The sequence below is a fragment of the Oryza sativa genome, chromosome 3 (genome assembly GCF_034140825.1).
Source record: "Oryza sativa Japonica Group chromosome 3, ASM3414082v1".
NCBI classification, from domain to species: domain Eukaryota; kingdom Viridiplantae; phylum Streptophyta; class Magnoliopsida; order Poales; family Poaceae; genus Oryza; species Oryza sativa.
In genome coordinates, this window is record NC_089037.1 from 4,910,001 (window position 1) to 4,928,750 (window position 18,750).

At 39.2% G+C, this 18,750-nt stretch overlaps 1 protein-coding gene and 1 long non-coding RNA gene across 11 annotated transcripts; one reads left to right on the forward strand and one right to left on the reverse strand.

The window, feature by feature from the left end:
• Positions 1-3,081: 3,081 nt before the first annotated feature.
• Positions 3,082-16,848, forward strand: LOC4331922 (polyamine oxidase 1-like). The gene is given in 10 exon segments (XM_066308617.1): positions 3,082-4,177; positions 4,683-4,935; positions 5,203-5,349; positions 14,362-14,617; positions 14,767-14,844; positions 14,846-14,911; positions 14,989-15,138; positions 16,218-16,475; positions 16,602-16,683; positions 16,769-16,848. Coding segments are annotated over 10 exon segments (1,518 nt in total). The 5' UTR covers positions 3,082-4,029.
• On the reverse strand, positions 10,018-13,998 carry LOC4331921 (uncharacterized). Of its 10 annotated transcripts, XR_010740051.1 has the most exons (7): positions 13,135-13,997; positions 12,359-12,718; positions 11,873-11,975; positions 11,525-11,783; positions 11,304-11,419; positions 11,109-11,207; positions 10,018-10,466 (listed from the first exon to the last, which is right to left on the reverse strand). It is a non-coding gene; the product is annotated as an uncharacterized lncRNA (long non-coding RNA). The 10 variants fall into 10 exon arrangements; XR_003241457.2 differs by having other exon boundaries at positions 11,525-11,975; positions 13,135-13,998; XR_003241458.2 differs by having other exon boundaries at positions 10,018-10,469; positions 11,525-11,975; positions 13,135-13,998.
• Positions 16,849-18,750: the final 1,902 nt, after the last annotated feature.

Consider the following 18,750-nt stretch of genomic DNA (forward strand, 5'->3'; position numbering starts at 1 on the left):
AAAAAATTATTCAAAGATTAGAAGATATCCAAATTATAGGAGAAATTCCTATGAAATATTGGGAAAAAAATGCTATTGAGTGCAAAATTAATATAATAAACCCAGAGTATATTATCAAGACTAGCCCAATAAAAGCAACTCCGAAAGACATAGAAGAATTTAAGATGCATATAGAAGAACTGTTGAAACTAGGAGCCATAAGAGAAAGCAGAAGTCCACATAGGTCTGCAGCGTTCATAGTAAGAAATCATGCAGAAGAAGTTAGAGGTAACTCTAGGATGGTCATAAATTATAAAAGACTAAATGATAATACTATAGAAGATGCCTATAATATCCCAAATAAGCAAGAATGGATTAATAGAATACAAGGTAGTAAATATTTCTCAAAATTTGACTTGAAAGCTGGATTCTGGCAAGTAAAGATGGCAGAAGAATCTATAGAATGGACTGCATTTACATGTCCTCAAGGACATTATGAATGGCTTGTTATGCCATTAGGATTAAAAAATGCACCAGCAATTTTCCAAAGGAAAATGCAGAATATATTTAACGAAAACCAAGAATTCATATTAGTCTACATAGATGACCTGTTAGTCTTCTCAAGGACTTACAAAGAACATATTGCTCATCTTGAAATATTTTTTAGAAAGGTGGAACAAAATGGGTTAATATTATCCAAAAAGAAAATGGAAATATGCAAAGAAAAAATTAACTTCCTTGGACATGAAATAGGAGAGGGCAAAATTCATTTGCAAGAACATATTGCTAAGAAAATTTTAGAATTTCCTGATGCTATGAATGATAAAAAGAAATTACAGCAATTCTTAGGACTTGTAAATTATGCTAGAAATCACATCAATAATTTAGCAAAGTTAGCAGGACCGTTATATGCTAAATTAAGAAAAAATGGTCAGAGATATTTTAATTCTGAAGACATCAAATTAGTAAGATTAATAAAAGAGAAGGTGAAAGAATTAAAACCTCTAGAATTACCATTAGAAGAGAGTTACTTTATTATTGAAACTGATGCATCGCAGCTTGGTTGGGGTGCTGTATTAAAACAAAGGCCTACTAAATATTCATCTAAGTCAGAAGAAAAAGTTTGTAGGTATGCTTCTGGAAGCTATAAATTAAAAACCGTAGGCAATACAGATAGAGAAATACTTGCAATAATCAATGCGATAAATGCCTTTAGGTTATATCTAGGGTTCAAAGAATTTACGGTTAGAACAGATTGCGAAGCTATATGTAGATATTATAATCAGCTTAATAGCAAGAAGAGTTCCACTAGGAGGTGGATTTTATTTGAAGATATCATTACTGGCAACGGATATAAAGTTATATTTGAACATATTAAGGGAAAAGATAATCATTTACCTGATCTACTCTCGCGATTGCCTATTTTGCAGGAATGAAGAAGTCCATGAATTATAATGGAGTTGAGTTCTTCACGTTTGGAGAAGACAATAAGCTCAAAGTATTCCCACAGAATACCTATAAGTTTAAGCCAAAAACCCACATAATATTAGATGAAGTCCAAGAATGCATTTTAGATAATTTCTGGTATCAATACAATAATAAGAGGGAAGAAAAAGGCTATATGCTATCAATATTAAACAGTCTTGTTGAATATTTCCATCTAATGAATGATATAATGCCAACATCAGAAAATAATGAAGTAATACAGCAAAAACCCATATATGTTGTTTTTGACGGAAAGCTTCCTAGAGTGTACATATCTTTTGAAGAGATAGTAGCCCAAAAAATAGATGCAAAATTAATGGGTGGATTGTCATGGAAAAAATATATAGATTTTGATGAAGCTTTAACTCAGGCCAGAAAAATATTAGGAATAAACTACTACTTGGAACCAGCAGCAAAAGAATATATACAAAAATGCAAAAAAGCCAAAAATAAGAAAGCTCCAGAGAACCCATATTGTTCAAATATTAAGAATGAAGGATCATCCCAAAAACCTACGTATAAGGAATGCTTGACTAAGGGAGTAGATCCTTTGGATGGCGAATATATCGATTGGAAAATAATTGAAAAATTTGAAGAAGCATCCCCCCAAATTAAAAAAGAATTGAAAGAAGAAATACTTAAAGAATTAAAGAAAGAAATGAATGATAAATTTGAAGAAATGAAAAAAGCATATGATGAAAAATTTGAAGTCTCCTTTTCTGATGTAGATACTATGGATTTAGGTGGTCATGGGCAGCCTGACCAATAAAGCAATATAATATAAATTGATAATAAATATCTATTCTTTGGGCGTGGGAAGACTATATTTGCGAATGACCAAAGTATGAATTGAATTTGAATCAATCCAAAATGCAAGGACAGTGAATGACATTTGACTGTTAAAAATACTGTGGAGAATATTGCTTTCGGCGGAAAAGAAAGGCGCAGGTACAGAGGTGTCTCCACCTTGGCCAATTCAAGGACAAAGTAAAGCCAAAAAGAAGATAAGCATCTCCATGGTGCGAGCCAGCTCGTCAAAATACAGTATCTAGAAGATAAGCTTGAAGCACAGTCGAGCCTCCCGAGCTCCTATAAAAGGAGGGGTTTGCTCAGCTGAGAAGAACAACGAAGACACGGTATATAGAACAGTTTAACACAACTTAATTATAGTTTTATATATATTCCAATATATATAAACAATATACACTGTTTCGGACTGATACAAGGTAATATTATGAATATAGCTTAAAAAGAATATGATACCTAGTTCACACTATATATATATATATATATATATATATATATATATATATATATATATATATATATATATATATATATATATATATATATATATATATACATATACATATATATATACATATACATATACATATATATACATATATATATATACATATACATATACATATACATATATATATATATACATATACATATATATATACATATATACATATACATATACATATATATATATATACATATACATATATATATACATATATATATATACATATACATATATATATATATACATATATATATATATATACTTTCGTCTTAACTAGTGCTATGCCCCGGCCCGTGGTTAATTTGCAATGGGACTGGGAGGTTTATATATGAACGAATGGTTTTCCCTATAAGAAGCCCTGCACCATCGATACTTTCCTACAAGAGGCGGCGGTGCACAGTGCACTGGGTAGGTTGCATATTGTTGCCCCCTTCTTTTAGGCCTCGTTTAATTAGTTCGTGAAAAGAAAATTTTTAGGTGTCACATCGGACGTTTCACCATATGTCGGAAGGTTTTTCAGACACGAATAAAAAAATAATTTCATAACTTGCCTATAAACCGCAAGACGATTATTTTGAGCCTAATTAATTCGTTATTAGCACATTTGGGTTACTGTAGCACTAATAGCTCCATGCAATTTACATACAAAATGTGTAATTGTTTTTTTCATCTACATTTAATGCTCCATACATATGTTTAAATATTTGATGTGACGAAAAAGTTTAAAGTTAACTAAACACAACAGTCTAAACCGGGCCTTAATTTATCATGACAACAACAGTCTAAACCGGGCCTTAATTTATCATGACAACCCCATGCATGATATCAAGGCCTGTGCCACGAATTAATTTTGCCACGATCGAGGAAGGCGTGCACACTCCCATAAAAGACATAAACCGTGTTGTGTAGGAGTAAAAACCATGAGCGTGCGTGAGTAGTAGCACCAGAGACATGGCCATGAGACACTGACGCTGTGAGTGCATTCGTTTGTCATTAGTGGCAGCCTCTCAGATCGATCATACCGATTGCGGTGGCTTGGTGAGTAGGAAAATCTTTCCAAAATGATTCCATTCCTCCAAAATTCATATATATGAATTTCATTTATTAATTCGAAAGGTGCCGTGAGAGCTCATGCATATAGAGCTAGCATTCGCTCCCCAGTCTTGTCCCTATATATATCGCGATATCTAGAGGAAGCAAGCTCGTGTTCTTATCGGTACAGCCTCAAGCCTAAGTGCGAAGATCCGAGTATGAAGGTAACAAGACTCGCAATAGCCCTTGCGCTTGTGCTAGCGCTAGCCGTAGCGGAGCATGCCTCCCTCGCCGCCGGCGCCCGGGTCGGCGCCGGCGCCGCCAGCACCAACCCCAAGGTCATCATCGTCGGCGCCGGCATATCCGGTATATAATATCAAACGCTTCCACGACACGTACAAACTAGTACTCCCTCCGTTTCAGATTATAAAATATTTTGACTTTGGTCAAACCGCTTCAAGTTAGACCAAATTTATAAAAAAAATAATATTTTCGACCTAAGATAAATTTATTATAACAATATATTTAATTATTAATTTAATTATCTAATTTGGTAATGTAAATATTACTATATTTATCTATAAACTTAGTTAAATTTGAAACAGCTTGACTTTCTTTGGTCAAAACATTTTATAACCTGAAACGGCGGGAGTACCGATTAACACATATATATACTCTCAACGTAATACGGAGTATAATTCATGTATATATGCGTACGTGAATGCAAACACTATATTTTAAAATATATGTTTATAGGCGGCTTTATTATTATTATTATTATTATTATTATTATTATTATTATTATTAGTAGTAGACTACTACTACTAATAATAATAATAAACTACCCTGAGTGCATGCCTTGCCTCCACAGGGATCTCGGCGGGAAAGCGGCTATCGGAGGCCGGGATAACCGACGTGCTGATCCTGGAGGCGACGGACCACGTCGGCGGGCGGATGCACAAGCAGAACTTCGCCGGCATCAACGTGGAGATCGGCGCCAACTGGGTGGAGGGCGTCAATGGCGAAAAGATGAACCCTATCTGGCCCATCGTCAACTCCACGCTCAAGCTTAGGAACTTCCGCTCCGACTACGATTACCTCTCCCAAAACGTCTACAAGGAGGAGTACGTACGCGTATACATATATCTATATGACTATATATGGATTATTTGGATCGGATTGATTAAACGACTCGACATATATGATATGATCGATGATGTGTTGACTGATTAAAACAGCTAATAATCCGTGTGTAATAACAGACGACGGTATAGTAATATTAAAGTACGGAGTATTTGTTTGTACATGGACGTTCATATATCCATGTTTGTACGTAATTAATTAATTATCTAGAACAGAGGAGTTAATTACATGACGTTGTATACTTTCAGCGGTGGCGTCTATGACGAAGCTCAGGCACAGAAAATCATCGACCGAGCGCATGAAGTGAACGAGAATGGGGAGAAGCTATCCGCCACTTTGCCTCCGAGTGGCCGGGACGACATGTCAATCCTTACCATGCAAAGGCTCAACGATCAGTACGTTTGTGCTGCATATATAAAACTCTCACTTCGTCTCTTCTTGCGTGCAGACTAGAAGAGCTACCGACCGGTTCGCTTAATTTCCTTTAAAAAGGAAAAAAAATACCAGTTCACTCTCCTCAAGGTTGGGATAAAAAAATATAATTTCAACTAAGGATATATAGAACAGAAGGAGGCAGGACGGTGTCCTACAGCATTCTCCCTAATATCAAAATCACTGGTTATAATGGACGATCTAGATCATATCGTCGTGTGGTAGATAGGTTTGTTGGGCTTCAACTACAATGGTATATAAGGCATTAGAAAAGGGTCTACTTAACTTTTTAGACTAACAATTATCAGTTTTTTTTATAATTATGGAATTGGAACTTCCAAAAAATAGTATGAAACACCTTAAGCATAAAAACGAAAATATCTTTTAGTTTAAAATGATTTCCGTGGCTACATAATGCATTTTCATATATAGCTAAAACTAGTTTTCATAGACAGCGAAGCGAGCTGCTTTTTGGGAGCAAGTATATGTGAAAATGTGAAATTTTCACAAGCGGCTAGCTAGCTGATCCATATGTGAAAATTGATTTTTTTTTTTCACATACGGGCGGATTAAGACACCGGTGTGTATACACACTCGTGCACCCAAGTCGCCAAAACAAAACCAAAAATATTCTTTTTTGAATTTTAGTATACACACTCGTGCACCTAAGTCGCTAGTAAAAAACCATTTTTCCACACAGAATACGCCCGCAGTCAATATGTAGCCACACACATCGATCACTCTTAGCTGTCAATATGTAGGTGTTAAAAATCTCTATCCACACACATCACTCTTATCATCTTACCATCAAGTACTTGATGTTTAGATTTAAGATGTTATTCTTTTGACTTCACTTTCCGAAACATATAATGTTTATTTAGTCCATTATACATGTGTTTAGTTTGGAAACGAGGTGGGATGAGTTGGACTCATTCATATTTTTAGAAAGGGTTGGTCCCATTTATCCGTTTGGCATGATGAGGTATGAGATAGTCTTATTTTTTAAGGGATGGCTCATATGTTAACGAGAAAAGGTGGGTTGGATTGGTCCGTCGGTTTTCGAGGGACCAAGCCAACCCGGATTTTAGGGGAATATCAGGAATCATCTAATTCTGTCTGTCCCCAAAATAAACATCCTGAAAAATGTGTTCAACCTAACCTGACCCATCCCAACCCTTTAACCAGACACATGCATGATTTCAAATAAAAAATTAAGTAAATTACATCGCCGGTACACGAACTTGTCAGGTGGGTATAATTCAGTGCACGTACTTGTAAAATGCTCGTTTTGGCCGGTATATGAACTTGTCTGGTGCGTGTGGAGGAAAGCGAAAAGGATACTACATGGCTAATCTTATTAATTTAGGGGTTATTAGGATACTCCGTAAACATATATATGAGAAGGTTGATATTAGACATACACCTCTTCAATGAAAAATAGAATAGAATATAGTGATAGTGGAAAAAGTTTTTAAAAAACTGAGCAATGTTATAAGGGTTAGAAATATATGAAAGCCATCATTTCCATGATAAAGGATACAGTTGGGACCAAAATTATAAATATTGCATGTCTTATGCATACTCACTACACGTATGCATGTCACATCCTAATCAACATCAGCTTTGTAAAATTAACATTGCCAAGTAATTTTGGTCCTTGTTCGCAGGAAGAAACGAACATTTCATAAATTTATGTACTAAATTGCACCCACCTAACATGTTTATGTACCACCAATACAATTTACTCTAAAAAAATTATCAATTACAAAGTTGTAAATCTATTCTAGATACAACTCCTATATAAAGCACGTCTTAATCAAAGGTTGTTTAAAACATAGATAAGTGATTTTGTAAAAATAGATTTAAGATATTGTAATGAATATTTGGGCCTCTAAATGATCTGAAAAATAGAAATGTTGTCAACTATAAAGATGTAGATCTCATCAAGATATATAATTTTGATATAAAATTTGTCTTCATCCAACTTTATATGTAAAAGTTAGGCATAGATATATTTTTTTAATGATACTTTTTATATAAAGATGTCATAATGGCCGTGTGTAAAAAATTGATTTTTACATACGGACAGCCTGGTTGAGCCTAGCCTGGACAAGAAGATGAATTTAAGTTTGTTTTATTGTTTGTACTGGCTAGATTAGGTTCGATGTTGTTTGGTTGTTTGCACACATGCATGCATGTCGCTACAACTACCCTCTTTATTTGGGTGGTGATGTTACCACGCACCTGCATACTACGGATATGACAATGAATAACATCTGGTTCAGTCCATTTAGCACTTGAACATATTAGTACAAAATTATGATTTCAGTAGCATGTTATGTTAATGTCAGTTATGCTAACTCAGGTTTCGTAATAGGATTGCCAGGCTTGGCAATGGTTCGTAGAACAGCATGCCAATATAATACTAATACATCACTCAAGCTGATCCCAAAATCCATAAATCACATTTGATCCATCGAAAAAGTTCAATGTACTGCATTGCATCTTTTATAACTATTCCTGCTGGAACACCAAAAAAGGACGCTGGAAGAAACATTAGCCATGAGCCACCTCCTTTGATTTATAAGATTAAAACAAATATGTGGGTAAATATCGGCATCATCAAAGACCAGATCCACCATAATTTACTGCCAACCACTATGCATAAATATCAAATCTGACCACTTGCTCCGGATATTGAAACGACAAAAGTCAAAGAGAAATATCAAATCTGGCCACTTGCGCCAGAGATTGAAGCGAGAAAAAATAAAGAGAGAAACTTTTTTTTATGCGAAGCAAGAATATATCTTTTTCCCCGCAGATTCATCTTGTCGGTTACTAGTTTCGGGCAGCAATCCTTGCGTAAGTGGAGGTGACGCCTCAAGAACTAGAGAGAAGCTTGTCGCATTACGATTAGATCTAGGGCTTCGACCTGAGAGCGAAAAAGGGTGAAATGAAGGAAAAATTGGAGGGATAAGAACTAGCATAGCAGCCGGAGTTTTTTTTTTTTTTTTTTGGTGAGTAGCAGCAAGATCCATCATCTTCCATGGTGAATAGGGTGGCCGCGGCAACCTGGGCAGCATGAGGGGAGCAGCAGAAAGAGGAGTACGGGAAAGAAAGAACGTGGGAGGAAGGTGAGCGGAGCAGAAGCGCGCCTGCACGAGTTGAACTTGAACCAGACTGAGGAGCGAAGCTCGGTCGCTCGGAAGTTGTGTTTTCGTCGGGCCAGGCTCCGAGGTTACTTTTTCACGGGTTCATCCATGCCCATGGACCAGTGCAGGCAACCGAACACCATGCGGCATACAATGTAAAAGCAGGTACAATAGCAGGCTATAAGCCAGCTGTAAATATATTTTAAGAAAATAAATAAGAAGAGAGAAGAGGAACGAGCTATAGATTTGTAGCTAGCTGTAGCACGGATTTCAAAACACAGTGTGTATGTCATGTGGGACCAAATATTAATAATGTAGTATGTAACTATTGTATGAATGAGCTATTAGATTGGCTATAGATGAATTGGAGCTAGTAGTTGGCTATACTATTAAACTTGCTCTAAGTGTGGTGCGGGCAACCAAACAGCCCTAGGTGGCGTTCGTTTCTACTCATTCCATCCCATAATATAAGGGATTATTCCCATTTGGGAAAGATTAAGGAGAGAAAAAAAGACTACAATATCCCTATTAAATGTGATTTTGGTTATGGTGAGTGGGTAGTTGAGGGTTAAGGGCAAATTCAGATTGTAGCCAAAATAAACCTTACCAGTTTTGGCAATACCAAAATTTTACCAAGATGGCAATATTGCTAAAATTTTGGTAGGATTTCTTATGTATTGACCAAATTTAGCAACAAACTAAACGTTGACATTTTTTTCATAACTTTGCCAAAAAAAATAGTATGGTTGAAAATGACATCAAAGTGAACAGACACTAAAATAGATAGAAATTTGAATTAGAGTCGATAGATGTGACAAGTAATATAGCAAAATCATTTATATTATGGGACTAGTAGAAGGAAAAAATCCATAGGATGGAAGGAGTAATGATGAAGTTAGAGCATGAAAACAAATATTGGCACATGATTAATTAAGTTTTAATTATTACAAGTTTTAAAATAGATTTATCTGATATTTTAGAACAACTCCTATGTAAAAAGTTTTCATACAAATACACAATTTAGCAGTTTAATAAGAAAAACCGAGGTATAATCTAAATCTTAATCCGAAAAAAAAGGGGGCCATATATGGGTGAACCGACGACACAGTTTACTAGCGTTGGGTTTTGCATGGGTGAGCTGTTGCATATTGGGCCTTTTATAAATCTTCGGCCCGTGGCCTGTGCGTTAGGCCTAAAGTTCAAAAACCTGGCCTGGCAGATCCACAGAAACAAGGTCGGCGTGGTGTGCTAATCAACGATCACTGATACTTACAGTGATACTAGTAAGCGTGCACATGCAAGGCACGTTAATACCTATTGAATGGAATCAAATTTGAAAGAGAGTATTGAGTCTTGGTACTAACAAAAATTGCGATTTTTCATACGAACACAGTGGTGATAAATAGAGAAAAAAATCATGTTTCGAAGATCCAAATACCATGTTATTATGTATTCAAGTAAAAAATAGAAGTCCAAAAATTATCTGATAAGATGCTTTATTTAATATGCAATATCCCTTTTTATTATAAAAACAGATTATATATGCCAATTGATGGACTTCTGCATTAAAGCAAGACTAACTGTTTGTATACACTGACAATTAAATGTCAGAATGTACTTAAAGAAAAGGAAAATCACATAATACAGTTTGAAATTTGAAACAATAAGGATATGTTCACAGCCATTGGCCAAGCCGAGTTCTTCTACAATCAGTCTCCAGATTGCATGAGAAGCTTGTGCTCCGCTTTCGCTCTTGTTACGGTGTCGCTTGGAAGCTATCTTAGTTCATTCATACTGACCCTGGTTTCATATTTGACAACTCGAAATGATAATCCAGGTTGGATCCCTGATAACTTGAATGAAGGCCATCTTGACCGCTTTTTCTGGCTCATAGCTGGCCTTAGTTTTCTGAATCTTCTTCTTTTCATCTACTATATGCACAGCAATACAAGTGCAAGAAAGCAGCTGCAATTTAATCTCAGCCTTCATAGAGCAATATTACTTGGATAAAGGAATTTATTGTACAACAAATTGTATGTACACATTTTTGGGCACAATGAACCATTTCATTTAGGTATACTGATTAAATATCGAAAAGCAATATGCCAACCTATCTAGAAATCAGCCACTTTACAAATAAATTTGTGCCTGTATTGACTCAAACTATTTGGATCACTGCAGGCTACAATAATATGAACTGTTAATTTCATAAAAGAGTGTACACGTCAATTTTATCAGCATTGGTCAGAAAATAACCTAACTAATCACTTTGCACCAATCAAAAACTCGGGATGAGATGAAAGAGCAATCTGCAATATTATGGTAGCTTCGACGTATAATTTGAAAAAAAAATTATATTAGAGCAAGTACCCATATACCATAATAGTCTTCTGAACATTAAATCACAATATGAGGTACAAAATATCCTGAACTGTGATTTGCATTGAGGAAAGACCAATGATATGAATTAGGAAATAAATACACGAATCTATAATGCTAACATCAAGTAATGTAAATCTTAATTGATCATGATGGCAGAAAAACTCAAAAACCATTGTTGGAAGGTTTACCTTAGTATAAGTAGAAGGGTGAAGGTCCCCTGCAAACAGTACAAAGTGAAAATTCGACATCCCCTGCAACTGAATTTTTTAGAAGAACTTCTATCTACACTGCAGAAAAGCCACAAACTCATATATTTTGGAGTGCAAAATATCTATATCATAATCTATTTTGAACAAATATTGGGCCCGTAATATTGCTCTTACCTTTACAAAGAATCCTCCTGCTAGCATGAATGCCATGACTCATGACTGTAACTGAAGGTACAGTTTTTGCATTTTTTTATGTCCAAGAGGGTAGCTCCAATTGCCAATCCTAATCCCTGCATACTACTTCCTGAGTCACAGATTTCTAATTTCCAGGTAATATATAAATTTAAAGATGAACTAAACTAATTGCCAGCCAATATATAATACTTGCATATTACCTTAGCTATATGATGTAGAAGCTGAATTAAATTATCCTGAGAGCCGTTGTTGAATCCAGCCTAGACGTTGGCTCATCAACAATGGTAGATTATGAAAACTACCTTTCAAGGCGAAGTAGTTCATATATGATATGGCTCAGCGAGGATGCTGCGCAAGGAGTTGGGTGCGACCCTCGTCGCGTTCCACCTAGTCGCGCCAACCACAGACCACCTCGCGAACATAGAATATACAATGAAAGATTGGCACTTCATCGAACTGCTATTTAAATGAAAATTAGTGTAAATATTAGTTTATAACTTAATGCAAAGCTTATTTAAATGAAAATTATTCTGTTTTACATAACTAACGTTGCATCACAGATCTGTAATGTTCTTTTTAAACTTTCAGCATTCATTGACCTTGGGCGCGCTGTAGCTGTGGAACTGATCTCAGTACTGACGCCCATAATATCTGTTTGCATATGAAAGTCGAATAGATCACAGTCTTATAAGGCAATGTACAAATAGATAAATGAAAATATTATAGTAATATATCATACCAACATAGAATATGTTTTTATCAACAAGAGAGGGGATTTGTTGGAAAGACGTCAATGAAAATGTTATGGCGGGGAAATCAGCTGGGATGTCAATGCATTCTTCTAAGGTTGTCCATTTACTGAATAAAATCATGAAGTCGTTTGAAATTGTTATAAACTAAAACTAACTAAGAGAAGAGCATTATCCAAATCTCGAAGAGAAGTTATGGTTAACGCAATAAAATTCCAGACAAAAATGGGTGGCAGAATCAGAGCTACAAGCGCTATTGCAATTTCTACAAGACCAAAGACCCACCTCAGAGGTAACAGACACAAGGAATTTCCTGTTCCCTGCACCTAAAATCTCAACTGCGAATGCTTATCAGCTGCTGACATACCATGGATCCCTTTGGAAACCGGCTGATTGTATCTGGATCCACACAATCCCACAAAACTGTAAAGTTTTCTTATGGCTGGCCTTCAGAGACAGATTGAACACCAAAGCTAATATGGTAAAAAAGAATTGGGATGACAATCCCCACTGCTCAATGTGCCCTGCCCTAGAATCAGCAGATCATATCATTTTAAGATGCAAAAATGCCAACAACTTATGGAAAAAAATTGGGCCTGCTGCAGCTTGGCAACAATTCAGAATCAATCTCAACCTTCCTGCAAGCTGTCATTGACAGGAAAAATGTCATCTCACAGATTATATATGATGTGTATATGAATTTGGTGGTGATATATAAAACTAAGTTGGGATAGTAATTAAGGGCTACTACAAAAGGCAATTGAGGGCCATAGACCTCCCTATTATTCCTATGTGATTGCAAGTTTTCAGACTTCCCTGTCTTATATTTTTCAGAAACTTCGCACTGTTGAAATATATAATGTTGCATCCCAATGTTTGCCTATATGAAAATATATACATGTAGCCGTAGATAATTTAGTACTGGATATGCATATACACACAAGAGACATGACACTGTCATTCACGATCACGTCAACTGACTTTGCAAATTTGCATTTCAACTGTAAAATAGCAAACAAATATATGGAATGGTTCAAGGAACGGGATGGCAAGATGCTTACCTTGTCACAGGCGGGATCGATGGCTTGCGGGGGCGAGGAGTCCCAGTGGCGGCGTGATGGATAGCGGAAGATGCAGGATCCATGGCGGCGCGGTGGAGAGGGATCCCGTGGTGCCGAAGGTGGGATTGTCACCAGCAAAAGGTGGGGGAGAGTGAAGGGGCGGCGGCGAGATGAGGTGATTCGTCGCCGGCGTCGCGGTGGAGATGGAGGGATCGCCATTCGCCCTGGCATGCACGGTGGAGACCCCAGCACCGTCGAGCGATTCGTGCAGGACCATCCGTGGCGGACGCGGGAAGTTCCCCTCCGGTTCCCATGTCACCGGGAATTGAAGCGGCGCAGTAGATGCAGGTGCAGCATTGGCTGGGGGCTGTCATGCCGGGGATTGGCGCGATAGGGATTGGGGAGGCGTTGAGGTGGGGAGAAGCGAGATCAATAGGGGTTGGGGGTGAGATGAACTAATGCGGTGGGGGAGGAGGAGCGACGGGTGGCGGCGACGGCGAGTGGCTGGCGGGATCGGGCACGGCGATGATGTGGCGGCGGCGGGATGATGACGGCCGGAGAAGGCGGCGCGGGTTTAGCGGGATGGGGAGGCGGCGAGTGGCCGGCGGGATAACGCACGACGACGATGTGGCGGCGACGGGACGACGGCGTGGGTTGGACGGGATGGGCAGGCGAGGCGGCGTGTTGTTTGTGGTGGGGGGAGGAGACGGCGTGGCGAGGAGGCGGGATGGGGAGGCGGCGCCGCGAGGAGGAGGGGATGGGGGCGCCGGGGACGGATGCGTGCTGGGGAGGGGGAGCGATGGGTTTCTGCGAGAGGAGGTTCGATAGGAGGATCGTGGGAGGAATCTCGTCCGTTTTTCACGCGAAGGAGAAGGAAAAATGAAAGGATTGCGCGTGGGAGGATGGTGGAAGGAATCTCGTCCGTAGGATCTCACATCAAAGGGTTAGAAATAAAAGTGGTAGGAATCACGACCACCAAATTAGTTTATTCCTCTCTTCCTTTTCGTAACCGCAGAATAGTGGAGGCGGGATCGCTAATTGTAAGGGTGATCAACTCTTAATATAAACTGTTGGATGAATAGATCTAAGAATTAAGAAAGACAGGTGTTTGATGTTTGATGAACTCGTACTTTTTATAGTAGTATAGACATATTCTTTGTTTTCTGCTGTAAGATTAAGAAAAGTTGTATCTGTTGATGACTGCGTACGTGCAAATGCAATGGACAGTTTGCCAAATGGCCCGTCGTCGCCGGTAGACATGGTGGTAGACTACTACCTGTATGACTACGAGTACGCCGAGCCGCCGCGCGTGACCAGCCTGCAGAACGCCGTTCCCCAGAGGACCTTCAGCGACTTCGGAGATGACGTCTACTTCGTCGCCGACAAACGGGGCTACGAGTCCGTCGTCCACTACCTCGCCGGCCAGTACCTCAACACCGACGACTCCGGCAACGTCGCCGACCCCCGCCTGCAGCTCAACAAGGTTGCCACTTCTCTGTAACCCATACATATCACTACTGTCAGAAAAGAAAGGAATGCATCATCGATCCATGGTTAATCGTGCGGTTATAGTTACTCGATCGTGAGACACTTGTAAATTTACAAGCACGTCATGGGTGGTGAATTTTATAGGTGGTGCGAGAGATCTCCTACTCCTCGAGCGGAGTCACCGTCAAGACGGAGGACGGCTCAGTGTACCAGGCAGACTATCGTCATGGTCTCTGCCAGCTTGGGAGTCCTGCAGAGCGATCTTATACAGTTCAAGCCACAGCTGCCTGTAAGTTTCGAGTTCTCTGTCCTGCGCGCTTCTCCCGAATAGCATCTGATCGATGTGTTCTGCATGTATTTGATCAGAAATGGAAGATTCTTGCAATCTACGAATTCGACATGGCTGTGTACACCAAGATATTCGTCAAGTTCCCAAAGAGATTCTGGCCCGAAGGGGAAGGGAGGGAGTTCTTCCTCTACGCGAGCACCAGGAGAGGTTACTATGGAATATGGCAGGTACACAAGTCAGCGATACAAATAGCTGAATGCATATCTCAAAAATTTACAAGAGTTACACCGTGTTTAGTTCCAAAATATTTCTTCAAACTTCCAACTTTTCCATCACATCAAAACTTTCCTATACACATAAGCTTCCAACTTTTTCACCACATCGTTCCAATTTCAACCAAACTTCCAATTTACTGTAGCAAAACCACTGACCATGAATTGAAATACAGTTAACAGAACCGAAACCTTTGTATTCAATGATCAATGCTCCTTCTCGGTCGCGCGGGGGGAGGGGAAAAAAAATCAGTCGCTCCCCCTCTCCCCATCACGTGCACACCAGCAGCCCCTCTGGCCCCCACCACATGTCCCCTATCCCCACCTGCCACTGATCCACACACACAACTCCATTGCAACAAATCACCCACATATTTTGAAAACCCTCTATTAATGGAATTTGGTTTATTTTTTGTTCCACCAAAAATGTTTCACCTAGTGTACTCACAATGTTTCACTATGTATAGATCTAATGTTGCTGCAGTGAACTAAAATATTCCATTGCAAAAAAAACCCACATATTTTGGAAACTCCCTATTAAGGGAATTCGTTTTATTTTTTGTTCTACCAAAAAAATGTTTCAGCTAGTGTACTTATAATGTTTCACTATGTATGAATCAAATGTTGCAGTGAACTGAAACATTTTTTCGCTATTTGCTGAAACATTGTTTTTATATAAGGTAAAACAACATTCGATTTAAACGAGTGAAATATTTTCGATCTACTTAGTGAAACAATTCCGATATACTGGTGGAACATCGTGCAACATTTAAAAATAATTCAATAATAAGCTAAAAAAAATTCGTCGGAATATATCCATGTGTGCTCTTGTTTTGAAGATTTAATTGCAACGAATTTAATGGTGCAATCAGATCATGATTTTGGATAAGTAATTTAAAAGAAAAATCAGTTTAAAGTAGTTTTGCACGTAAATCGGACACTGACGTCATACTGACATCAGCACCCGATTTTTCTCCAAACCGATCGGACATCCGACCCGTACACTCTCCCTAATTTTGCGTGTGTTTATTCAGGAGTTCGAGAAACAATACCCAGATTCCAATGTTCTTCTTGTCACGGTCACCGACAAGGAGTCGAGGCGGATCGAGCAGCAGTCGGACAACCAGACCAAGGCAGAGATCATGGAGGTGCTGAGGAACATGTTCCCTGACCAGGACGTCCCTGACGCCACTGACATCCTCGTCCCAAGATGGTGGTCAAACAGGTTCTACAAGGGCACCTTCTCCAACTGGCCCATTGGCGTCAACCGCTACGAATATGACCAGCTCAGGGTACTCCACAAAAATTGCTAATCACATCATAATGTTAATTGCAAATGTGATTTTATGATTATAGCAAGTGCAGTTAAATTTGAGCTTAATTTGGTTCTGAAATTGTCTGTTTTGTGTGTACATAAGGCCCCGATTGAGAGGGTTTACTTCACCGGTGAGCACACAAGCGAGTACTACAATGGCTATGTCCATGGAGGTTATCTTGCAGGTATACATATCTATGCCTACTCAAGAGCCTGACAAGATTTCTAATGCTAAAGTTTTGTGCTTAATTATTCGCTTTTCTGCGTCAGGTATTGACTCTGCGGAAATTCTGATCGACTGCGCGCAGAACCAGATGTGCAAGTATCACGTTCAGGGCAAGTACGACTAGTTTATAAATGTAAGTTTTGACTAAAACTTTTTTCTAAGGAAAAACAGCACGAGAGCTTACCTGCTTGTTTGTTAGCATAGTTTGACCGTATTTTTTACTACTAAAAACTAGCTTCGTTGATCGTGTAAATGTGTGATATTTCAACATATTCGTATATCTTCAGGTGCCTAATCCTAAATGTTTATTTTACTTCCAGATGCAGAGGTATCTTAATGAAGGAATTGAAATCGTGATGTGCCAAAGTTCGATCATCGAGTAATAAGGCAATTTGTGTGGAATGTCGTGTAGCCTCCTACCGTTAAGTGTTAAGTAGTTCAGCAATTAAGCTGATATATTCATGTGATTTTCTTCCCGGATTGAATAAAAATATTGCATGGAATGCAAAATATTTGTAATTTCTCATGGCTATATAAATATATAACCAATATAAATATTCGTTTGTGTGGAATGTCGTGTACCACCTACCGTTAAGTGTTAAGTTGTTCAGCAATTAAGCTGATATATTCTTGTGATTTTCTTCCCGGGTTGAATAAAAATATTGCATGGAATGCAAAATATTTGTAATTTCTCATGGCTATATAAATCTATAACTAATATAAATATTCGTATTTTTCCGTTCGTCACATATAATTTCGTCCGAGTTTTCGTCCATACGCAATCCGATTAGGTTAGCAATAGCGATGGAAAAAAAGTTGCAAAAAAAAAATCGGCACCACCACCGCCCGCCTCCACGCCGTCCGGGCCGCTGCCCCTCCCGCCCCGCCGGGCCACAGCTGCCTCCATGCCACCGGATCTGGAGGAGGCGAGGCCCGGCCCGCCGCCTCCACGCCGTCCTGACCGCAGCGCTGCCGGATCTGGCGGAGGCGAGGTCCGGCCGGCCGCCTCCACGTCGTCCGACCCGTCGCCTCCATGTCGTCCACCACCACCGCCGCCACACCTCCCCTCCCCCCCCCCCCGATCTAGCGGAGGGGAGGGCGTCGCTGGCCCTCCCGCCGCCGCCACACAGAGAGAAAGAGGGAGAAGTGGAGAGAGTGAGGGGGTGGAAGGGCGCGCTGCCGCTTGCGAGGGGGAGGGTGCCGACGCCGCCGCCGCTCGCTGGGGGGAGGGCGCCGCCGCTGCCCCTACTTGGTGTGGGGGGAGGAGGCGTCGCCGCCACTGCCGCTCGGTGGGGGAGCCACCGCTGCCGCCGCCGCCACTCGGTTGGGTTTCGGGGGGTGGGGTGGGGTGGGGAGCGGGGAATGTATTCTAGAGTTAGGTTTTGGGTATTTATTTAGGTTAGGATCGAGCTAGACCGTCCATTCAATTGGACGGCTCCAGCTGCTCCCGCATCGGGCCGTCAGCCTATTGGGCCACCGCATTACTGGGCCGCCGAATGGATCGCGTGATTGCATAAGGACGTAAAATGAACTTCAATGGATAAAAGAAACTGTCCAGATACATAGGATAGGCAAAAGGGAGGGGATATAAACTTTTCCATATTCGGCCCAAACCTAAAAGGGAGGATTTTTATTCTTTTTCCTATTAAATAATTGTTAAATAATGTTTGTATTATTAAAATTAACAATTAAGCTCTGAAAATTTAAATAAAATTCCAAAGAGCGAATTAATCATGGAGAATTTAATAAAATTAAATTTAACCATGTCATTTTATTTCTCACACTTACTTTACTTGTAAATTAATTTATTTTTACACCTACCTACTTAAAATATTAAATATTTCAGCAAACTTGTATTTTAATTTATTACATAGTGTAGATTTTTCTTAACTTTTCCTCAATTTTCTGGTCTATACACTTCCCATTGCAACGCACGGGCACTTTTGCTATAATTTCAAAGAGTGCAATTAATATTGCAGAAAATTTATATTTCATTAAATTAGAATTTAATATGTTTTAATTCAAT